Source organism: Piliocolobus tephrosceles, unplaced genomic scaffold (genome assembly GCF_002776525.5).
Source record: "Piliocolobus tephrosceles isolate RC106 unplaced genomic scaffold, ASM277652v3 unscaffolded_41, whole genome shotgun sequence".
NCBI lineage: Eukaryota > Metazoa > Chordata > Mammalia > Primates > Cercopithecidae > Piliocolobus > Piliocolobus tephrosceles.
The window spans coordinates 461820-487222 of record NW_022325420.1 but is presented as its reverse complement, the minus strand read 5'-3'; the positions used below and the strand labels follow the sequence as shown (position 1 = coordinate 487222).

Below are 25403 nucleotides of genomic sequence, written 5' to 3'. Positions count from 1 at the left end.
TGTATCCATATATGTGTATGTATCCATATATGTGTATGTATCCATATGTATGTATCCATATATGTATGTATCCATATATATGTATGTATCCATATATATGGATACAATGACATAAATAATATTAGATTGCTTACTGTGTACTAGGCACTGCCAAATGGTTTCATGTTCTCATTTATTCTCACAGCAGCTCAGTGAGTAAGTCCCTTTATCTTTCCCAGTTTTACAGATGAAAATATGAACTCCCAGAGCATAAAGCTCGATGCTGATAGCAGAGGCCCAGACCCTTTGGACTTGTGGCCAGTTTGCAGTTACATTTGTAACTTACAGAGTACCAGCAGATCTCCATTGAATTTAGAAAATAAAAGTTAATCGCTTATTGAAAGCCATTTAACAAGAAATTGGCAGAATCAGCAAATCAGCATCCGGTTTTGGTCACTTCATTGACCCCGTACCTCTTTCTGGAGGCTGCTAGTAGTCTCTTGTGTTTCTTGGCTGTTTACCGATTAAGTCACAAGGTTTTCAGTTTTATACAGGTGTTAGAAGCTTTGTTTCACAGATTCTTGTAATGTTTTCTCAGCTCAATAAAGACTAGCATTTCTTCATAGGAAGAAATAAGGAGAGTTGGAACCAATAAAAGGAGTTCAGTCCAGCGATTCTCAACCTTGAGATTGAGTCCAGTGATTCTCAATCTGAATTACCATTGGGAACTTTGTAAGAAGGACACAGGGCAGGTTCCTCAAAATCCTCATTGTAAGGGGCGTCTGTTTCAAAAGGGAGTAAAAATAAGATACTACTGGCTAAAACTGACTTTAAAAATAAACTTAATGGACGTTTTGTTACAATTACAAAGTTTTAATATGGACTGCTGCCTTAAGCATTGCCAACTAATCTTTCATAATTTATGAAGATACATTAAAAAGGAAAAGGAAAGTGGAAAACAGAGTCAAGAGGCTAAGAGGCTATGAAATGGCAAAAAGTAATATTCCCTGTGGGGGTATCGTATATTTTTCACCATATATTTTAGGTTTTAAATGATTCATCTCATTTTTCAAAAATTTTTATACTCTTAAAAATATTGGAGTGCCTACCATGTGCCAGTAATTATAGATATCATGGATACTCTGAATAAGACAGCCTGGGCACTCACAAAGCTACTTTATTTTTTCTAAGGGAGGGACTCTTTTATGTTTTTTTTATTTGTTTGTTTGTTTGTTTTGCAGTTTTACACCCATTTCTTAAAGCTGAAAGGTGCAAGACCCAAATAGCAAAAGATTTTTATGTTAGCTCTGAGCTAGATAGGTTTTTGTGAGACCTTGATACAGTAGAAAAGTTTGTCTTGAATTTAGTCCAGAAGCATCTGTTTTTGGGACCAGATGATCAGGATTTGAAGCATTGGTTCTGTATTTAGTTATTTCAAGAGTGGCATTGACTAAATTACCTAATATCATGCAGTACTTTATTAATCTGATTGAGTAGACTGAACCAGGTAATTTCCCCAAATCTTTAAACTTTTAAAAGGTTTTGTACTTTCTTTTAATGCAATTCTTTGAGGCACAATCAGCTGACTTCCTCTCGGAGGAGGAAATTATGTGTTGTAATACCCCTGCATCTCTCCGGTGTACCCATTAATATTCTTTCATTTTCTTCTCCATTGGCCTGCTCCATTTGATTGAAGCTATTTTTATATTTCCCTTATTTTTAAGCTAATTTTGAAAATCTGCTATTCATGATTTTTCCCACTCCAGTGAGTTTTTTTTCCCAATTTTCTTTCTTAAATTAAATTCCTATAACAGAATTTTTCATTTTATTAAATTATTTACAAAGACAGGGTACCCCACTCTTCTGCAGACTAGAGTGCAGTGGTGTGATCCTAACTCACTGCAGCCTTGAACTCCACCTTAGCCTGTGGAGTACCTAGGTTTACAGGCATGTGCCACCACACACGACTAATTTTTTAATTTTTTTTTCTTAAAAGACAGGATCTTACTATTTTGCACAGGCTGGCCAAATCTGCCCTCAAGCGATCCTTCCACCTCAGCCTCCAAAAGCTCTGGGATTACAGACATGAGCCCCTATGCCTGGCCAAATTTTCCATTTTAAAGTGTGGCGTTTAGCACGTTCACAGTTTTATGAACCATCACGTTTCTAAAACATTTTCATCACCGCAAAAGGAAACCGCATGTTCATTAAGCAGTTGCTCTTCATTCCCTTCTCCCTACCAATCCTCGGCAACCACTCATCTGCTCTCTGCCTCTCCAAATTTATCTATTATGGGTTTTCCTAACAATTGAATAATTCAATATTTGTTCTTTTGTGTCTGCCTTCTTTCACTTAGCATGTTTTAGCGGTTCATCCTCTAAATCAGTAGCAGGTATCAGTACTCCATTACTTTTTATGGGTAAGTAATATTCCATTGTATATTCCATTCATATACACCATTACATGTATATCATTTCATTGGTATGTACTGCATTTTGTTTATTCATTTGTTGAGTTTTTGTGTGCTGTTGAGAAAGTTATATGAACATCTCTAAATTGATTTTTGTCATAATCTCTACAAGGCTTGCTAACGTATTGTTACGGTATCAGGTGTGCTACCTAACATACCATTCATTACCTGCAGTTAAGTGATTATTAAATGAGTTTTGAAGGACACAAGGTCAACAAAAATGGATTTTTAAGTTGGTTCACTTGATACGTGGTGTGGTTTGGTTCTGCATCCCCACTCAAATCTCATCTCAAATTGTAATCCCCGTGTGCTGAGGGAGGGAAGTGATTGCATCTTGGGGGCAGCTTCCCCCATGTTGTTCTCGTGATAGTGAGTTTTTAAGAGATCTGATGGTTTTATAAATGGCAGTTTTTCCTGCGGTCTCGCTTTTCTGTCTCCTGCTGCCTTGTGGAAAAGGGTGTTTGCTTCCCTTTAGCCTTCCACCATGATTGTAAGTTTCCTGAGACCTCAGCCATGTGGAACTGTGAGTCAGTTAAATCTCTTTCCTTTATAAATTATCCAGTCTTTATAGCAGTGCAAAAACTGACTAATACAATACGTTTTCACAACATTTTACAATAGAAGCATCTTACTGTCTGTTCTTTGCAGGTGTTTGCTGTTAAAGAAATTTAAACTGAGGCACGATCAACTTTAGAGTTTATTTGAACAAACAATTCATGAATTGAGCAGCTCCAAACCACATCTGGGAGCTCCACCAGGAGAATCCAGGAGGGAGGCTTTTATAGGAGGGTCACAGATGTAAAGCAAAGAAAATATTTGATTGGCTACAGTCATACAGTTGTTTTATTTGCTCTATCATGTTGGAAAGTCCCCTAGGTGGGTAATTAGAAGTTTGTTGGATGTTTCTGATTGGCTGAGCTTAAGTTCTCTTTTTCTTTAGCATAGGCATTTATAAGAAGTAACTTCAAATTTTGCTTGTGTTTGTGAATCAAGTAAGGTTGATGTCACTTAGGAGGCCTGATTGGTTTTGTCTGCTCAGGAATTCTTCAGGCCTGGTTTCCGTTTTAATTTACTTCAGCAGTGCTAATTCTCATTCAGTTTTTGTGGTACAAATGGTGTGCCAATACTGCATTTCATCCAGGGCCCTTGGGCAATGGAACCAGTCTGTTTCTCTAGTTCTTCATTTGGAGGGTGTGACTGATGGAATTATGTCTATATCCTGATGCACTTAAATTCAGCAGACTACTTAAAAACAGCATAAGTAGAGTGGATACCTAAGGGAATTCTTAAACATTTAGAACAGGAACCTATAACTTCTCATCTAGTGTAATGTAAAACAGTTACATGAGATGAAGATAGCAGTTCTACTGTATGTAAATGTGTACCTTTCTCTAATCTCGTTTTAGCAGTGTATGAGCGGGACACTTCATTACCCCATTTATGTTCAACCTGTAATAGTTAATGTATTTCATTTTATTGTTGTCGTTGTTTGTAAGAATAGCTATTTCTTTCTGTCCATCCATTCATTCATCTGTCCATTTCTCCATGAATGGAGTGCTGTAGGATTAAGGTACCTTAGATCACAAATGTTTAAACAGTTGTAGAACTCAGAACAGGCAAAACTGAATGTCATTTTGTAGAGGTCTGTCTTGTTTTCTGTTTTGGGTATGTTTGTGCTCTCCGTTGCAGAAATCCAATCACCATTTCATTTCGTTAAGTGGATTATAACTTTTTAAGTAAAATTTTGTTTTGGTAGATAGTAAAAACTGCAAGAAAACATTTGAGTAATTTTGAATCTAGTACTCTAGTTTAACCACTGCAAACAGGAGTTCTTTATTATTTATTCCTCACCACATTTTCTCCTGTTTTATCTGTTGTTATCTGAAGACCTGTTCTGGAAGCAGGTTGACTGTTCCAGAAAGAATGAAAAATCTTGTCATATGAATTTTACTTTTGAGCTTTTTTGGTTTAGATCTGCCTCACCTTTCCCCCTCCCAGCCTTCCCTGTGTGTTTGGATTGGTGTGCTGTAGATCTGAAGCTCTCAGATCTGAGCACAAATGTCAGTCATCTGGGGAGCTTGTTAAAAACATGCAAGAGTTTTAATTCGACTCCTAGGGATTCAGATTCTCGAGGTCTGCAGTTGGCTCAGGAGTTTGTATTTGAAAAAACACACTAGTAATTCTGGTGTGCATGCTATAGGTAACCCTGTAGTAAGAGGTTCACAGAACGTGTGATGTTTGATTGAATCTGTGATGCCATAGATCATAAGGGTCAGAATCTGGCAGCTTTCAGCTGCATGACTCCTAAACCCTAATTTCTAATCTTGTGGCTAATTTGTTAGTCCTGCAAAGGCAGTCTAGTCCCCAGGCAAGAAGGAGGTTTGTTTTGTGAAAGGGCTGTTACCATCTTTGTTTTAAACTATAAACTAAGTTCATCCCTATAAAGTTCATCATATAAAGTTACGGCCTATGCCCAGGAATGAACAAGGACAGCTTGGAGGTTGGAAGCAAGATGGAGTTGGTTAGGTCAGATCTTTTTCACTATCTCCGTTATAATTTTGCAATGGTGGTTTCACTACTAAGAAATAAAAATGTGGTTGTAAGCCTTATCCTGAGTTTAGTTAAAATGAGGGAAGCAATGTGCACCTTAAAATAAATAAAATAGGATATTAAGTGCCTGGCAACCAGAGGCTTCTCTTATTATCTTAACAGGTTACTATGAAGCATAGTGGATATGAGATTTTGAAAAGTTAAAAAGCAGCAGTGCTTCAGATCTTTTACCATGTAAATTATTTGATTGCAATGAGGAGTTTATATAAGGTGTCCTTAGTTGATATCTATTTGTAATGAAAATTCTAGTGATAACTTTGTTTTAAAATGCAACTTAGGTATATGTGAGGGTGTAATAGACTCCAGTTTGGCACCATATTAATTTCGTCCTACTCATTTCCAGTCATTTAGATGTTGCTGGCTCAGTTCAGATGTCTGATTTCTATCCTCTTTGTATTTCAGTGATTTCTGTTTTGTAATTATAGTTCACTGAAATAGTAAGGTGTGGCATAATCATTTGATTTCTACCTTTTTTTTTTTTTTTTTGCCACTTTCCTGTTAGAGAGTCCACAGCTCTCATTAATACCAGCTAGGTGATTATAAATATATACCCCAGTTGTGTAGCATCTTGTACTGAGTAGTGGTAGGATGTAGTGGCAATATTTGGGGTAAACACCAAATCTGTGTCAGGGTAAACCTGAACTCTGGCTGCCAACTCAGAAATGCTGTAGTGGCATATTGGGTACTGAATGAGGGCATACCTGTAGGTTAGAACAAATCTTTCCCCATTAATGAGATTTCCGTGAAGAGCAACCCCACCTGCTTAAGGTGCTTCCTTCAGTAGTATTATCTTGGAAAACGAAATATCTTTGTTAGGAAAAAGCTGCCTAGCTATGTTATATTTGAGTATAGAGGAGCAGAAGGACATAGATTCATTTAGTTTTTAGCTCCTTAAAGTGTTTTTGGAAGGCATGGTACAATACTTGTTGATCCACTAAATACCAGATTTCTGAAAAGGAAAGAATAACTAGGTCTCTTTAGCTAATTCACATTGATTAAAGGGATTGTACTAAGAAATTCTTCACATTGAGATGAATCATATTGGAATACTTATGTCCTCAGGATGTAGTGTGTATGGTCGGACAGGCTTGGCTACGTCTCCCTACACTAAGTCTTTGGGTAAAAGTTGGCCTAGATGGGGCACTTACATGATTTAGCTGAGCACTTTTGCTAAACTGTTTTTAAGTGGAGGGAGAAGCAGGTATTATATTTTACCAATTTCATTCTTAGAAGAATGGAATTTTATCTAAATTGCTGTAAATGGAAGTTTTCTGAAGTGTTTTTCTCTATTCACTGTCAGGAGCGCCAAATGAAAAGCAAGGTAGAGCAGTTTATTGTGGATTGTGGAGGAAAGCTAAACGTGCCTAGTATAATCCCAATTTGCTTCATATCTGGCATTGGTTAACATTCTAGGGGAAATTTAAAAACACTTTCTGGCTCATTTGTGCTTTTCCATAGTATACTTCTAGTTCTATTTCTGTTTCTTAGCCACATTTAGATGTTCTCTTTTAAATGTAGTTTCAATTTGATGCTACTTAAGAAAATAAGGAAAGCCAGATGATGTAGGTTCAGAAAACTGTCAAAAATCCAGGCATAGATTCATCTATATTCTTCTCTTCCCAAGATTTTCAATAGAACGTTAAACATTTATTCTAAAACACTTACTGGTTCACCTGACCCATTGTTTGTACGTTTTTGATCTATTGCTTTGTGTGTGTGTGTGGGGGGGGGGGGGGGGGGGGGGGGGGGGCACTTTGCAGAGGGAGTGGACACATTTACATCATAATCATTGGGGATCTTTTGAAAAATTGATCATTCTTAGTATTGTAGAATTCATGTGGATCACCTTTCCCTGCACCCCAATTTTGTTTCTTTTTGTTCCTTTTTTTCCCTTTTCAAAATGTAAGTTTAACTTGATTCTTTAAAAATCTGGGATACTTTTCTAGTTGCAGGTAGTCATGTAAAAATCTCCCTTTGTTCGTGATCAAGTCATACCCACCTCTAAAGCTGTATAACAGGAGTGTGTGTGTGTGTGTGTGTGTGTTTGTGTGTGGGTTACAATGGTGGTTTCTTTTAAAAGAGTGTATCTTCTAGGATTCAGTATCCTGCTAGTATTAAATACTTTCTCAAGTTAGTAACTGGATTTTTCTTTTGAGCCTTTAGTGTTAAAAACACCAAATTATGTTAAAGTTAAAATATTTCTAACACAATGATAGCAGCTCAGATATCCTACTGAGTTTTTAAATGTTAATATTTTTTCAGACGAATGCAGTCACCTTATTCCTTTCCATTTTGTCATTTCAAAAATGTAGCCAGCTTTGCAAAGATGTATGTATAGTTGCATTCAGGGGAGACAGGGTACTTGACAGCAGTCTGTATATGCAATGGTAATAACTTGTTATTAAAGACAAGGTTTTTTAAAGCTTAATATTTGGAATTTTAGAATTTTGTTAAGCATTAAATGCACATTTACGTCACTCTTTTTTAAGCCTATTACAAAAACAATCCCTTATAAACACCCACATAAAGGAAATAGTAATGTCAGTTTTTTCCCAAGAACGTAATTTTATAGTTACGGAAGTATAATATAGTAAGATTAATTTTTATTGGTTTCTTTACATTCCCTGGGATTGGTTTGGAAACATAACAGCGTCTAGATTTATTTCCAACTTTGCTATAGATGGATAGCTTCATCTACAGGAAGGGAAGGACTTTTTTCTTCCTTTTGAGGAGGATCTATTCTGTTGTTTCTCATGGAATTATGCTTCTTTCCATGGAGAGCAGATTATGAAAATGTTTGATGAACACGTATGGAGCATAGAAATTAGGATTGTTTCATCTGTCCTACTTCCATAGTAGTACTTCTAAGAGGACCTCTCGAAGCCATGTGGAAGTTGTATGTCTTGCACATAGCCCAGCAAAAAAAGTTGGACTATTAGGGCCTGGTAGGGAAAGATGTTTATTCCTTTATTTTTAAATTTTGTATTTTTATTTCTTTTTATTAGGGGTTGACAAAGTACAACCTCTAGGCCTATATGGCCCACAAGCCACAACTGGTTTTCACATTTTTAAGTGGGTTAAAAAAAAATCAAAAGAAGGATAATTTTGTGACACATGAATGTTTTATGAAATTTAAATTTCAGTGTCCATAAAGAAAGCTTTATTAGAATATAATTAGACCCATTCGTTCACATGTTGGCTATGGTTGCTTTCTAGCTACAACTGCAGAGTGGAGTAATTGCAATAGAGATTGTGTGGTCCATAAAGCCTAAAAATATTTACCAACTGGCCCTTTTACAGAAAAGTTTGCCAACAGTTGCCCTATTTTACTCACATAAAAGTAGTTATTTATAGCAAACAGGTTTTTTAAAAAGTACCATGCTTTTGTTTGTAAATGTAACGTCAGAGTAACCTACCCTAGTGACTCTTTTGAGTTGTAGCATTCTTTTGATTTTGCTATTATCTCATTTTTCTCTTCTACTTTAAATGCTCTGGGGATAAAAATTTAATTTTTTTACATTCTGTTCTGGAGCTGGTCTGTATTAGTCTGAGTTCTACAGAAAAATAGAGCCAATTATATATATATATGTGTGTGTGTGTATATATAGATATAGCTCTAGATATATAGACATATATTCTTTATACATATGGAGATAGCTTTATTTGTATACAGGTATATGATTTGTGTGTGTGTGTGTGTACATATATATGTGTATATATATGTTTATTATAAGGGATTGCCTCATGAGGTTATGAAAGGTGGGAAGTCCAGGATCTGACAAGCTGGCAAGCTCTGACAGTCCAGGAGAATGAATGGTATAGTCTGGTCTGAGTCTGAAGGCGTTGTCTCAGTTTAAAGATAGGCAAAGAAGGTGAATTCTCCCTTACTGATGAGAATCCCTTATTAGAATCATGGGAACTTTCTAAGTTGGTTCAGTTAAAATTGTCATTTGTCCTGCACTGAGTTGAAGTTGGATTGAATTGAATGATAGTTTCTCTATTTGTAGAGGATAACTTGTATTTTCCTCTGGTTTAATTAAGTACTGTTTGTTAAGTATGTACATCAAAGGGTGTATTTGTACGTTTCATTTTCTTGTATCATTTCCATTTCAAGCAGGGGTTCTAATACACAAGCTTAGTCATTTTGACATACTGTTAAATTGCTGAAGTGGATACTCTGCAGCAATTCCCAAAGCAGTTTGCAAAAGCCAAGTTGATTGGCATGACATTTTGTCAACAAGCCTCTTACATTAGAGTGTGTCAGCGAACAGCTGGAGTGAAAAGGAAGTGGATTTGTTTGTAGTGTGAGCTTCTTACTTACTCTTCATGTGACCCTAGAGAAATCCCCTGATCTCATCTATGCTGCTGTTTTAATGCCCCCAGCAACTAGAGGCTGGTGGGAAGATTACATAAAATAAGGATGTGTGTGAATTGCACTGACATATAAGTATGTATTCATACCTGGTTTATGTTAACTGGCAAGACATCCCCCTCCTAGTAAATAATTTTTTTATGACTAATTTTATCAGTATAGAATGATGTTTCTGTGGTATACGTGATTTAGTCCACTTCTCAAGGAAATAATGGAAGTATCACTTGACCTTCGATTTTACTCTGTTGTTCCTGAAGTTAATTGATTCTAGAACAGTGACTCCTTATTCACATAGTAGCTTGATTTCTACCTGAGTAACAAAACTTCACTAAATTAGAGTAGATAGTGGGGCCAAAGGAATGTTTAAATTGTAAACCATGTAAAGAAGTTTAGTATGTCCCTCTGAGGCCCTCGTTCAGGCGCTCTTTCCAGCTTAGTGTTTCATTGTCCAGGGACGTCGTGGTGGCTGTCCTTGCTGTTGAATCTTAGGTGATTATGAACCTTACATATTAGCAACTGGATTTGGTTCAGTGACATATATTTATCAAAAACACTAAAACAAGTTTTGGCCTATGTAACACATTTTGGAACAAATGTATAAATGTACTATCTAAGTTGAGTTTTGGTTTTTTTTTCCCCCCCATCCTAAAAATATCCTTCTATGACTCATTTTCTGGTTTGGATAAGTGGCTCTAATATCTATATTTCTACCTTTTAATGAACATACTTATATATAAGCCCTTTCACCTGTTGCCTCTAGATTTAGAGTTCTGAATTTCTAGCAAAGGCCTTTTTCTCCCTTTACTGTTGTGTTCCTTTTCTCTGGACCTGTTCAGTCCTTTTTAAATTATTGATGGTTTTCACCCTGAAGTTTCCATTAAGTTTTTGCTTCCCTCCTCCATATGAGATTATTGTATGTAAATATTTTCTTTGCTTTTACATGCCCCATCTAAGAAGACAATAGGAATGATTTAGAATTAGCACATTATCATCATACATAGGTGCTCCTTGATTTGCTCTCAAATATATTCAATACTTCTATGCTGATTTAGGTTCTTCAGTCATTAATTTGCTTCTTAAGGAAATTAATTGAGGCATGTTATGACTGAGATTTAATTTGATGAGATCTTAATTTAGAAATTTTACTAAATGTGAATTATCTGAGAAATTTTAACTGAAAATAGTTGTATTCAGCTAGACAATCATCATTGCTTATATTGTGGTCTTAGGGATGAGGTTAAACCCAGGCTTGTTGGGAGATACCACTAGGTAGCAGGTACATGCAGCAGCCACCATAAGGTGTGGCCTGAGCAGACGATGGAAACAGTGAAATAGAACATCAAGTACCTAGTATGTAACTCCTTATCACACTTTCAAAGAAATTTTCCTAGGTCACACTCAGCTAAAGAGTGAAGTTATTCTGGAATGTTAGCTGGCAGGAAAAGCATGTATGTGTTGTGAAAGCTGAGTTCAATTTTGTAAGAAGCCAACAGAGGATTTATAACCAGTTGGGGTTTTCATTTAAAAAGCTGAGGTTTTTTTTTTTTCTGCTTTTATGTGATGGTTTGTGCATACTTCAGTACCTTGTTTCCTTTTAGTATTTTCCTAGCCTGTGGCTAAGTAGTTAAAATAGATATATAACATTGACTTTTTCTATTATGTGGAAGGTGTTCAGATAATTAACAAAGGAAATCAGTAACGCACAATTCAGTTTAAGTGTCATTTTTTCTTTATGGTATGTTGTGCAGAAGAAAGCTAGCCTAAGAGCATTGGACTTCTGGGTGCTGTCCAGACTCCCCCGCCCCCCAGAGCCCCCCTGAAGCCCACCTGCCTAGTCCAGTTAATTAAAAAAGTGCATGTCTCACTTCTTTTCACTGTCCTTCAGGGATGTGCCATTATTATTATTTTCTTGACACATTCTGTGAATTGCTAGATCAGGCAACAGTATTGAAACATAAATACCAAAATACAGTCTAAAATAGATATGTACTGCTGGCAAATGTGATTCATCCATCAAAATTTCGTTTTGAATTCCATTCCTTTACCATAGATTGAGTTGACTGTGGAAGCTCTCCAGCTAAACTTGAATGTGGCTTTCTTATCAAACTTACTTATTTTTTCATTTTCTTTTCAAAATGTCACCTATCTTGAGTTATTTCTTAGGAGGAAAACACCCATGCACATACAGATTTTTTTTTCCAGCATCTGTTTCTTGTTGATATTACAGTAATATCAAAGAACAGTTGATCCATTTGATTACTCTGTCAATCATGATCATTGCTGGGATATTTACAATTGCAATTCTGTACTTCTTAACATATTATTTTACAAACTTAAATTGAAAAACATGAAGAGGTCCCTGGTATTGAAATAGGAAGCCCTTGCTGTAAATGCTTATGGTAGTGGCACTTGAATTGTGTCATATCAAAACTGAAGCGGCATCATGTACTGGAGTGAGCCAGCTGACCTAAAATCTAGCCTCATGTCTACAAATAATTTGTTCCACAACTGGATAAGCAGCATAACCTCTTTGGACATCATCTGCAAACTGAAGGTTTGGAGCTGAATATCAAAAGTTTCTTATAGATGCATAATCCATGAGAATAAGAAGGCATTCTCTTCTATTCACAAGCTTGATAACACACTTTTACTCCTTGGTCATTCAGTTAGAGAGCTGAGAACACAGAAGGATAGGACAGACCCTCCTTGAGGTCTTATGGTCCAGTGGAAGGAGACAGGCCCAGTGATGAGATTTTTTTCTTTTTTAAATGCCAATGTTGGCATAGTACTTAGAAATGTCATAAAATTTACTAGTTTATATGCCCCATTTCAAACTCAGTGTAAGGAGGAATGTTTGTTCTAGAACTAATGATATTTGCTTTTTGTTTTGATTTTTTAGGAGCATATTAATGAAAAGTGCCATAGACTGAAAAACCAAACATGAGGGTAGCAGGTAAGGTATTTAATTTAGTAGTAGTAGTTGTACTTTTTGTGTAACCTGTTTCTTAAAGAATGACTGAAGAAGAGGTTAAATAATCTTTCTCTATATTGAGAAAGTTAAGCTGAAATATAATAAACTAAATCATCGAGCCCTTCATTTTTAGGTAGTTGGCAAATCACAAATTGGACATTTAGTCAATGTTACATAAGTGTTTTGTTGTTGTTGTTCAAGTCTTTTGTTGAAATTACACGTTGAGCATCTTAAATCTGAAAATCTGAAATGCTTCTAAATCCAGAAGTTTATGAGCAGCAAAACGTGATGCTCAAAGGAAATGCTCATTTGAGTATTTAGGGTTTCAGATTTTCAGATTTGGGATGTTCAGCTGGTAAGTATGATGCAAATATTCTGAAATCTGAAAAAAAAATCCAAATACTATATATAATGCCCATATAAACAATGGTTTGACAACCTAGGGAGGCTGATTTTTGTTTTTGCTATATTCTAGCTTCTTGAGAAAAATGAGTTATAAAGTTTTAAAGTTTAAATGTCTCTCATGTATGTACTTAAGATGTGTGTGAAGGATTCAATAAAATACATGTTTTTGCTCAATATTTGTTCAAGTTTAATCTGCATAGGTGAGATTATGTGTAAGAACTTTAATCTGTTTATTAAGCAGCATATTGAGAAAATTGAAAAACACCATTAGATGTTCATAATATTAAGGTAGTTATATTTAAATAATCTAAAAAGACACATTTATAAATAACTGGAGGGGCTGATGACCTCTTCCTGTGTGTGTAGTAAAAATAAGTCTGTTTTTCCCCACCCTTCCCATCAACCAAAGCCCTAGAAGAAGTGCATACTTTACATGGAAATTTCTACTAAGCTTGTGCCCAACATAGGTAACTTGTAATTTCTCAAAATCAAGATAATTAGTTTTTTTCTTAATTATCATCTCACCAGCAAACCAATTATTTTCCAAAGGAGCATCTCTTAGAAATGCCTAAGGTCAAGCTGGGTGAACAAACCAGTCTTCGTACTGTGGTCATAATTGTGTAGAATCAGGCGCAATTGATTAAACATTAGGATTATTAAAGATAACTGAGGGCCGTTACAAATGCATTTGTAGAAACTTGAAAAACTCAATCTCTTGTGAAATTATAAAGCATTTTTTAAAAAAGTAACTGTACATTTGTTGAAGAAAAATATTCTCAGAAACGAAGAGCTTGTTTGTGGTTTAAATAAATGTGTTGCAATGTCTTTTTATGTCGTGTGTGTCTGTGTGTGTGGGGGGGGAGGGAGGTTGTTCTTTGAGTACAACAGGACTTACTATTTATGATTTCATGTCTCCAGATGATTTTTAAAGTACATTATTTAAGCATGGCAATTTGAAATAAAGTAACTTTCTGTTTCTCACATAATTTTAAATTCATGTTATTTGAAATTCAGTTTGTCATTTAGTCCGTTTCTCTGGTTCTGACAGTTCCCGAGTTAATTGATGAGTAATTCACTGAGTGCTTATTTTGTGTTTGGCACTGTTCCTAGTATAGGTCTTGAGGGAACTGCCTTGAATGAATGAATAAGGATAATTAGGTATTAGTTTATTGCTTTTAACTAATTAATCTCTTCTAATTAAAAAAAAATCTGATTGCTTTTAAATATCTTCATAGCCATTCTTCTTACAGTGAGGCATGAATGTCGGCAGTTTGTACTTTTTGGCCTGTGAAAAACTGGAACACACTCAGAATAGTGCCGTCTGTGACTAGGAGGAAGAGGGAATCTTATGGAAAGCTAAGAATGGGAATTGTGGTTGGTATGGTTGGGCTCCATCAAGTCCAGAATGGGATACTGGTTCTGGACTCAGGCCAGCTTTGGGGGCGATCTCTATAACGGAAGTTCCAGAACTCTAACCCCATGGAGACTCTCCTCGTTTCTCCACCTCTAACTTTTGTCTCCCTTATAGCTTTTCTTTCCTCCTAGTTCCTCTGATGGTTCAGTATAAGGGAATAGGTCTTGGTTTAAGACTCAGTGTTGCTGCTGACTAGTTATGTGACCTTAGGCAAATGATGTAAAATTTTAGCCCTGTTTTCCTTATTTGTGAAAGGAAAATAATGCCTTGAAATGCTATGCAAATGAGATTATACTTATGAAGCAATTAGTTCTACAGAAGACACTAAGTAAACAGTGTATGTGAGTATCATATATATATATAAAATGTTCATATATAGCTTTTTTAAAACTTTAAGGGTCAAGGGTACATGTACAGGTTTGTTATCTAGCTAAAATAAATTGAGTGTCATAGGGTTTTGGTTTGCAGATTATTTCATCATCCAGGTAGTAAGCATAGTACCTGATAGGTAGTTTTTTGATCTTATCCTCTTCCCACCCTTCACCCTCAAGTAGTCCCCAGAGTCTGTTGTTCCCTTCTTTATGTTTATATGTTCCCTTCTCAGTGTTTAGCTTTTGCTTATAAATGAGAACATGCGCTATTTGGTTTTCTGTTCCTGTGTTAGTTTGCTTAGTGTAGTGACCTCCAGCTTCATCCATGCTGCTGTATATAGCTTTTTTTCATGTAAGCTTACATTTAGCTTGGTATAGAATTTAGAATGTTTGTGTTATCATCTTGGTATTTTAATTTTTCAGTTTTGAACAATGAAGTGTTCATATGATTGTTTTATGGGACAGGGAAAAGTTATCTCTGGTTGCATGTGCCTATGATTGCTAGAAAATAAGATGTTAAGACTATCATGTGACATGTAATTTTTGAGCTCTTGGTCTTAGTCTTAAATGATCAAGAAGGACTATGCCACCTGTTACCATTTATCTAGTAGCAAACAGTTGTTGATAGTGTTACTGTATACAGTACACTCTGCTAGATCCTGGGGAGAAGAGTTCAAAGCCTAACAGAATTTTGCTCTCTTATGCACTAAAAATACAGGCAACTTGTAAGTTGCTCTTGAAAATAGGAAGCACATTTTGGAGGGGACAAGGTAGGAAATGGAAAAGGGAGGCAGGGATTGATTAGTATTATAGTTAGACTTCCTCATTGCTCTTTCATTTCTACATTAATAGTGTTGCTTTTGGATTTTTGAAGACTTTATTATTTTTAGAGCAGTTTTAGGTTCACAGCTAATTTGAGAGGAAGACGCAGAGATTTTCTACATACTCCCTGCCCCGCTCCCCACATAGTCATCATTAGAGTGTTTCTAAACAGAAATGAGTAGGCTGTGAGAAGCGGTGGCTTTCCGAGCATCATAACTTCATTGAAGAGTCTGCCCACTTGGAGCTTTCCATCTAACCGTGTTATGAAGCATATGTGATAGGTACCAAATTATATCCTGCAGGAATGGAGAAGGCCTGTCTTAAGGTACTACGGTGTTAAGTATGAAGGGGAAGGCTTTGTTGATCACCATACCAGGAGGGCCCACGTAGCTCCAGGAGATGTGTTGGTTAGTGATAGGACAATAAATCTGTAATATGTCACTCAAGAATTCCTTGCTTAGTGGACATTGTGGCCTTAGCATCCCCAGAAGGTCCACTGTTTTTGAAAAATCCTATATAGTATTGCTCCTTATATTTGTGAAGAATAAGGAATCTGCCATTCAACAAACGTGGTGGTGTTCCATTAGTCATGACACGTTTTTGTTGTCAGCAACTAGTAGGTAATTTTTTTGCATGTAAAACTAGGCAGATGGTTCAAGCAGTCCTTTGTCTAGATGGCTAGAAAATCTGAGAATTCTTTGGTCAGGAAAGTTCTTTATCTTGATGAATTGTTTGTATAATTTTTGTGTATCTCATGTAAAATTAAGATCTAACAGATACAAAGTAGAAATTTATTAACCTTAAAAAATTTATAAACATTTTTCATAGAAATACAGAATAAAAGTTCTGTGGGCTTACAAAGTTATGCTGAAATATTTCTGCCTTTTAGGTGCTGCAAAATTGGTGGTAGCTGTGGCAGTGTTTTTACTGACATTTTATGTTATTTCTCAAGTATTTGAAATAAAAATGGATGCAAGTTTAGGAAATCTATTTGGTAAGTTTTATTTTGTTCCTTTCTTAAATCTTATTTTTGATGTGGCCTAAAGTTTTATCAGGTATCAGCACTGAGTCACTCAGTGCTAGAAAAGGAAATGTAATTGTTACGTATCCATAAATGTGATTTGTTAGAGTATTTTACAGTATATAATAAGATATCTTGGAATTAATTTAGTATAAAACATGAATCTTCTTTCTATTCAACATTTTGAATATATATGTAATGAGTCTATTTTACACATTTTTAGGGGCATTAATCATGGCATTCTAAGTGCACATTCTAAAACGTAAAATACCTCCAGGCTTATATTGTTTTCCTGTTTGAGTTGGTTGCTAGAAAACTTGAAGCCAAATCTAGCCCTCAGTTAACCATATGATTAGGAGTCACAGTAATGCATTTTAGATACCAGCCATAGAAATCCATCTTGCAACTGGCTATGGTGGCTTGCACCTGTAATTCCAGCTACTCGGGAGGCTAAGGTGGGAGGATCACTTGAGCCCAGGAGTTCCAGGCTGCAGTGAGCTGTGATCATGCCACACTGCACTCCAGTCTGGGTGACAGAGTAAAACCTCATCTCTTAAAAAAAAAAAAAAGAAAGAAATCCATGGTGCTTTCTTACCCTTATTTTCCCTCTGTGGCATTTTTTTTCTAACCCACTCATTTAATGTTGCCATACTGTAAATGTACCATTATAAGGTACCTTAACCCAGTTTTTTAACAGAATCCTTACGTTCATAAAATAACATTTGAAATGTTTTCAGATGAACCAGTTATACATAGTGCTATTGTAGATGATTGTGTGTGAGTATCTTATTGAATCTCAAATAATTGCCAAGTATGCATTTCTTTTCTATAAATATACCATTATGAGACTGAATAATAGAATCTAATTTTGACATATTAAAGTGGAAAACAATTATTTAACCAAGGCGCTATATAAGATTACAGTCATGCGTCACCTAATGTGGGTATACATTCTGAAAAATGCATCATTAGGTGATTTTTGTCATTGTGAGAACATCATGGAGTGTACTTACACAAATCTAGATGCTATAGACTACCACACACCTTGGCTACATTGTATAACCTGTTCCTCCTAGGCTACAAACCTGTACAGCATGTTACTGTACGGAATTCTGTAGGCACTTGAACACAATGGTAAGTATATATCTGAACTTGGAAAAGGTACAGTAAAAACGTAGTACTATCATCTGATGGCACTACCACTCTCTATATGGTCTGTTGTTGACTGAAACGTCATTAGGCAGCACCTGACTATAATTCTGAATCTCTTCTGGAAACTGTTTTTGTAGACTTTTATTATTGAAGCTAGAGAAACAATGAGATTCTTCATAGATCCTTGTACCTACATTGAGTAAGCTATGACTAAATTGTTGCTTATAATATTAAATAATTATTCATGAAAAGTGAGACTATAAACCCTAGAAACCATATTTTGATCTAGTAGGCAGAAGTCAAATGAAAGAACTGAGATCTCTGGACTACTGAGTTTTGCTTTCCATAAATTTATGTTTGAAAAGTCAAGTCCCCAAGACTTAATTCAGTTTCCATGTTAGGTTCTCATGCTGCTGTGAAGAAATACGCCAGACTAGGTTATTTAGAAAGGAAAGAGGTTTAATTGTCTGACAGTTCTACAGGGCTGGGGTGGCCTCAGGAAACTTACAATCATGGCAGAAGGGTAGTAAACATGTTATTCTTGGTGGCAGAAAGGAGAAGTGCAGAGTGAAACGAGGGGAAGTCCCTTATAAAACCATCAGATCCTGTGAGAACTCACTATTGTGAGAATAGCATGGAGGTAATTTCCCCCAGGATTCAATTACCTCCCACCAGGTCCCTCCCATGACACATAGGGATTATGGGAACTACAGTTCAAGATGAGATTTGGTAGGGACACAGCCAAACCATATCACTCCCTTTCACATTTAATCTCAAGACTGTTATTCCAGTTTTTCTCAAACTTGAAATCCACAAGAATCTCCAGAGAATCTTGGTAAATGCAGATTTCTGAGTTGGTGTCTGGAGTGGGGCCTGAGATTCTGCATTTCTGACAGCTCCAGCGTGATGTTGAGATCCCTATCCATGGATTGCATACTGAGTATCAAGGCTTTGGACAATTCTGATACGTAGTCTTCAGTTTGGGCATAAACCTTTTCAGGTGACTTTTCTTACAGTGACTCCTAAAAAGTACTTTCTTGTGCAGGTTGAACATCCCTAATCAGAAAATTCAAAGTCTGAAATGCTCCAGAATCTGAAACTTTTTGAACATCGACATGATACTCAAAAGAAAATTCTCTTTGGAGCATTTTAGATTTCAGATTTTCGGATTAGAGATGCTCAACTGGTAAGTATAATGCAAATATTCTAAAATCTGAAAAAATCCCATATCCAAAATACTTCTGGTCCTAAGCGTTTTAGATAAGGGATACTTAACCTGTATTGCACTGAATTCTGCCTTTTGTACTCCCAAGTAATTTCAGTTCACTGATCTTGTCTCTGCTGGCTAGAGCCCCTTCTTCATCAGTGATCCCTCAGTTACATCGTAGTCATTGTCCGCCAGACCTTCCTTTACAAGTTTTCATCCTTTCCAGTAATGGAATCCTCCCTTTCAGCCATTTCTCTTGATAAACTGGTTAGTTTCCTCCTAAACTTGTTTATTTTTCAGCACACATCCTAAAATGAAGCATCTAGGTTCCAGCATGAAAGTAGTTATTGCAAAGTATAGTGAGATATTACTTTGCTTGTTCTGGTCTGTGTACTTGTATTACTACGTAGTGGCCAGCCTGGTGGCCTTTGAGAGCACATCTGGTTTCAGTTGAATGATGGGGTGGAAACCATATCGAAGGCACAGAGGACTTGTTCCATGTGGCTTTGGAAGCAGTGTGGATACTTAATTCTTCTAAGACACGTTGATGGTAAGAGAAGAAGCTTATGAGATGGTAGTTTGACTCAAAAGCAAGTTGCATGTATTTTTCTTTTTTAGAGTAATAGGCTTTCACTTGTCTATAGGCCTTGGATGAAAGTTCAGTGAAGGACAAATGAACACCAAGAGAGTGAACCGGCAAGAAAAGGACAATGTTTGGGAGAAGGGAGGCAGTGGGACCATTGGAACAAATAGAAGTTACATGGGAAAAGACCCACTGTTTTTAGAAGATTGAAAAGAAGGCTGCGTGAAGCTACAGTGTGGTATAGTCACTGTGCACATGCAGCTGGTGGTTCCTCTCCGGTGATACCAGTCATGTCTGTTCTCATCCTTTGTCCCCCATCTTTGGCCCCATTTGGATCTTCATCTCTAATCTGGACTGTTTTTATGAACATCATAGTGATGTTCCTATGTCTTTTCTCATCTCTGATATCTGCCTATCTCGCCACTTTCAGAGCCATTTTCTTAAAACTCAGCAATCTTAAAAGTCCAAACTCCTTACTTAGGGTGGCACCCAAATCCCCCAGCCTGCCTTTCTCAGCTGTTCTTCACCCCCCCCTTCCTGCGTGGGTCACACTGTTGTGCCAGTCTGCATACAGCTTCAGATCCCCTCCTGTCCTTTCTACCCTGGCCTTTGCTCGTCCTGGTTCCTCACCCTGCATATCTTTCTCATTTTTTAGAACTTTGCATAAATTCCCCTTCTTTGGAATAAATTGTGTTTGAACCTCCCTCTTTAAGAATATATTGCTCCTTTTTTCTGAACATTTTTTCTAATCACATAGTACTTATATTTCAGTTTGGCACTGATTTTAATCTGCCTTGCATTATATAATTTTTTTTTTCTTTTTTTCCTCTTTTTCCTGTGTCTGTCTCCCTTCACCCAAGAGTGAGTCTTAAAGGCGATCTTTCGGTGCTTCACCCAGCATTCTAGCACTGGGTGCTGCAGATGGTAAATGCTGACTGAGTGAAAATAAATGTAGGTAACAGAGAATTAGGATTTCTACATGGAAAGGAGTATTTCCAAAGTGAGATTCACATAAAGCTGTATTAGTTGGAAAATCACTGGTAGTCACCTATGAACAGACGTTGAGCTACTTTAATCTCCTACTTTTTAGTTTTTGATTTTTCCTGATGTTGAGAACCTGCAGGTGTTTTTGTGTGCATTTTAACTATTTGATTTAGACATTATTAGGGCAGATGGTTATTTTCATTTCAAAACTGAAGTGTAGTACTTTGTAACCTTACTGGTTGCCAATCTATTGAATTGGCCAAAATTTAACTGTGTGGTTTTATTTTAATTCTCATTTCAGACTATCTTACGGAAGATGGATGTATGGTTATCTGTGTCATTTGTGTAGCATCTTAGTATATGAAAGGGTAACATGTTTAATCCAGTAGGAGGATTCTTGCTATAATCATTATCTTAAGGACCCATAAGATTAAAAACAGTTCTTTTGGTGATTAGTTTTCCATTTTTTAACTTACTTGACAGTTTCTATAAATTATGTAGATTTATGTTTATTGTATATACTATTTTAGAAAAATAAAACACATTTGTAGAAAGGAAGAATGACAGTTTTTCCCACAATTAGTAGTTGAAATTACCAATGTTGATTATGAATTTTAAAAACAATTTTTTGTGAAACTTTATTTTAAGATAATTGTGTTATCTTTTACAAATCCATTTGAATATACAGAGAGATGGTGCATACCGTTTACTCATTTTCTCCCATTGGTAATATCTTACAAAACTGTAATATACTGTCACAATCAGGACATCAACACGGGTACAATTCACCAATCTTATTCAGATTGTGGGTTAATGTAGTGTTTGTTTTCAGTATGAATACTTAGCTAGTAAATGAACTGAATACAGTCTAAATTATTTTTGTCTATATTGCTGTAATAAGTACTTAATGTTCTTTTTTTTTTTTTTGAGATGGAGTCTCACTCGCTCTGTTGCCCAGGCTGGAGTGCAGTGCAGTGGTGCAATCTCTGCTCACTGCAAGCTTCTCCTCCCGGGTTCATGCCATTCTCCTGCCTCAGCCTCCTGAGCAGCTGGGACTGCGGGCACGTGCCACCATGCCCGGCTAATTTGTTTTTGTATTTTTAGTAGAGACGGGGTTTCACTGTGTTAGCCAGGATGGTCTCGATCGCCTGAGCTCATGATCCGCCCACCTCGGCCTCCCAAAGTGCTGGGATTACAGGCGTGAGCCACCGTGCCTGGCCATAAGTACTTAATGTTCTATTGAATTTATTTATTTTCACCTTTTCAGATTTAAACCATTGATATATAGTGTATACATAACTTACTTGAGACATTATTAAAAACTAAAGTACAAAATAGTTCTGATTCATTAGCCTGACTTACTGAAAGACATTCATTGATGAAATGCAATAACAAATGTTTATTATTGTTCCTTGCAGTTAAATGTATATGCACAAAGAAATTAAGGATTAAAGCTATCAGTGTAGTTTGAGGGGAAAAAATTGTAGGAGAGGAGGGATTTTGGTGTTTGTATGTTGTGCTTGTATTCTATACTTGGACAACTGTTCATGAAAATTAATGTACCTGTTTGGCCACCGGATGCTAATATTTTCAGAATTGCAGACTTAGTACAGGGCTTTTGATTTTGATGTGTATTGGATAAAAATGAGCTTTCTTCTGGAAAGAAGTCTTTCACAGGAGTTTCTTCACCTTAAAGCATGTACTCTCCTTACTCTTACACAAATTAAATGGAGGTGATGTTATTTGCTTAAAAGCCTGATGATTAAAAAACTGATTTTCCCAAAATTGTATCCCAGTAAAGTTTTTTTTTCCCCCAAACTGAGTGTAGATAAGGTTTGTTTTCTGCTTTGTTCTGGGCATTAAGCTTTTTCAGTGTTATATTACCTTTATGACTTTAATGGTGCATAATATTCTACTGAGTGTTCTATTGAGTTAATGAACTTTTATTTACTTGGTCATTTTCCTCTTTTTAAACATTTCAATACAGTCTTTTAACTTTTAGCTTACCAGTTTGAGTATTGGACCTACAGGAAATTCACAATTATCTAAAATAGTACAGAACTAAAACTGTGTGACTATTTATAGCAAGACAGCTGGTTAAGATTTATCACACTGCATACTTATTAGTCAAATCAGGAAATGGCTGTCCACAGTACTTTGATGATGTGAGTTATAATCTCTTGAGCTGAGATCAGATGTTAGTGCTTTTAAAAAGCCCTAACTATAATTATGATAGATGGTCAGGTTAAGAACTACTATATTCAAGTTAAGATTTGATCTCATGGTTTTCTTGAGCTGATAAATTATAAATCTTTTAGTAATGACCTTCCTCATCCCCCTCCCTGGCCCTCGCAATCTCCTGACCTCACCACTAAGATAGGTTCATGTATATTCTCTGGGGCTTTTGCATATCTTCACAACACCATACAGCAGCAACAACTTTTAAACACCATCATATTCATCAAATTTATGTTCATAAACATTGAAAGGTAAGTTTGTAGAGTAACTTCCTGATTGAAATTTAAATTTATAGTAAATAAAGTTCAAAACAAAATGGAAAGGGAAAAATAAAATGTTTTATCAGTAATAAAATACTACCCTCCATAATTATTTAATAGTTTATAATGAATGTACAGGGTGAAGTTACTTTCTCACTTTTTCTTAAGAAGTGATATTCATGTTTTATTATATCCTGAATGATTATTTGAACACTTATTTTTGTGGGCCTAAATATATTTTAAAAGTGGATACTTGCCAGTAGGCTAATTCCTTCTAACAAAAGTTTTTTTTTTTTTTTTTTTTTTCAGCAAGATCAGCATTGGACACAGCTGCACGTTGTAAGTATTTCATCTCAATTTTTTATGTATGATTTATTCTGCCTTATCTTAGGCATATGAGAGCTTATATTCAAAGTGTCAGTATTTCAGTGTGAGGAAAAACTGATTTAGAAATTGCTTTTTAAAGTTACAAGGATGCTGTTTGGACAGCCCAAATATTTTGGGTAATTATTCATGATGGATATTTTGTGTTTTTCAGCTCCATTATTATAAGTACAGAAATTGGTGTGAGAAGGAGTAAGAGACAATACTGTACATGGGCAGGTAGTCAATGGAACATTAGGCTTTTTGTAATGATCCTGGAGGTGACGATTTTTTGTGCATATATGGACTAGAAGTGCAAAGTAACATTCAGAACCTCCCACATCCTGAAATTTAAAAATAAACTTATAGTTAGATAAAATATATTTACCCTAGTGAAGTTTGTATTACTTGACCCATTTACACCCATTATTAGTTTGTTTTCTAGGAAGTTCTGGTGTCTGTTGTGGGCTTTTTTGTTGCTGTTTTTTTTTTAAAAAAATTTTGAGGTTCTTTGAAACCCTCAGGGGAAAAAATTAGCTTGTAATTTAATATATGTGTATTTTGATGTTTTACATAATGCCCTTTGTGGTTTGAGATTTAAAATAAAGTGTGGGAAAGTCTGTTAATTTGTTTTCTTTAAAAAGAAATCATATTTTCTCCCCCAAAGCTACAAAGCCTCCCAGATATAAGTGTGGGATATCAAAAGCTTGCCCTGAGAAACATTTTGCTTTTAAAATGGCAAGTGGAGCAGCCAACGTGGTGGGACCCAAAATCTGCCTGGAAGATAATGTGTAAGTATTTGGTAACTTGAGACTCTAAGGTGTGCTATTAAATTACAGCCTGAGTTTAATGGATATTTTGAAAATGTATTAGGCATACTTTATTAATGGAAAGTGATTTCAGTTTTTATTATACAGTTTTTTTCTCATGAATTCAAGGGGCCTTAAAGTTCTTAAATTTTAATAACACTTATTTGGCTTGATAGAGATAAGAGATTTCCTCTGAGTGAATTCTCTAGATCTGCACTATTCCATTTACTAGCAACAAAACACAGGTGGCTATTTAATTTTGATCCTTAAATATTAGGAAGAAAGTTAATTCACTTAACTAAAAAGTTCAGTTCCTTGATATCCATCACCACATTTCAGGTGTTCAGTGGCCACATGTGGCTCATGGTCACCAAATGGAACAGCAGAGAGAGCATTTTCGTCATGGCAAAAATCCTGTTTGCAACATTGGCCTGGATAATGAATGCATTCTCTTATAAACCAACATCTTTCATTTAAAATATTTGAGTGCTGCTTGTTGAAGTGTGAAATAACCTCAGTTCCATTGCAGTACAAACTGCTTGCCTCTAAGCTGAATGGTTTCCTATGTTGAAATGCTTTCTAAAGGATGGTTTTTAGGATTTTTAGTATCCTACCTCAGTGTCAACTGTTGCTTGCAAGTTCCTGCTGCTGAAATTGCAAACCCTACTTTTAGTTAGTTGATTTTAATATGCTATTGCCTAGAAAAGTAGACATGGGAGCTTGTTTAAACTTAATATAAAATAATAAATTTGTCACTAATTATATAGAATAAAGAGATAATTTCATAGCAGAGAGGAGACATAGGCAGCTTTTCCTGGCTGTTTATGTGCCTCTTCTTTTAATATAGAAGCTCTTAAATTTTTATCCTAGCCTCCTTTGCAGGTAGTTAGCTGTAAGAAGTCTATTGAGCCTCATGGGACAACAGTTTTCTTGTAAAATTAAGGGCTTGAGCTAGGTGATCTTTAAGGTCTGTACTGATTTCCTTTATTTTCCCGTATTCTAATGATGATTTATTGTTAATCCATATGTCTTCTGATTTCTCATTAGAATAGTCCTGTTTTACTGACATGTAATAAGGCACTTGCATTTGAGAAGTTTGTAGGTTTTTGAAAACATTCTCATTTCCACTTTTTATCTTGTTTGGTTAAATAGACCCCAAATTTGATTCTAAATAACAGAAACAAAGTTCTTCTAGAATACCTAACCCATAGATGACCTTGGACATCTATTCTGCCCCCTCGATGCATGTAAATTTTAGTTCAGAGAAGAAGAGATCAGACTATTTTTACTAGCAGGTTTTTAATTCACAGATTAAAACCGTAAACAACAAAACACACTCAGAAAAAAAGCTCAACTGTTTACCCACAAGGCC

At 35.9% G+C, this 25403-nt stretch overlaps 1 protein-coding gene across 3 annotated transcripts in view; it reads left to right on the top strand.

Moving 5' to 3' along the window:
• LOC113224831 (protein FAM3C) overlaps positions 1-25403 on the top strand; it is a 48020-nt gene that overhangs the window by 1114 nt on the left and 21503 nt on the right. For 2 of the 3 annotated variants that reach the window (XM_026454347.1, XM_026454349.2), the window contains exons 2-5: positions 12331-12384; positions 16304-16408; positions 23169-23198; positions 23890-24013. In XM_026454347.1, the coding sequence (XP_026310132.1) occupies positions 12372-12384; positions 16304-16408; positions 23169-23198; positions 23890-24013 (272 nt within the window). In that variant the 5' untranslated portion in view covers positions 12331-12371. Of the gene's footprint in view, positions 1-2335; positions 2399-12330; positions 12385-16303; positions 16409-23168; positions 23199-23889; positions 24014-25403 lie in introns of all 3 variants that reach the window. The other variant, XM_026454348.2, reaches the window with a different exon arrangement.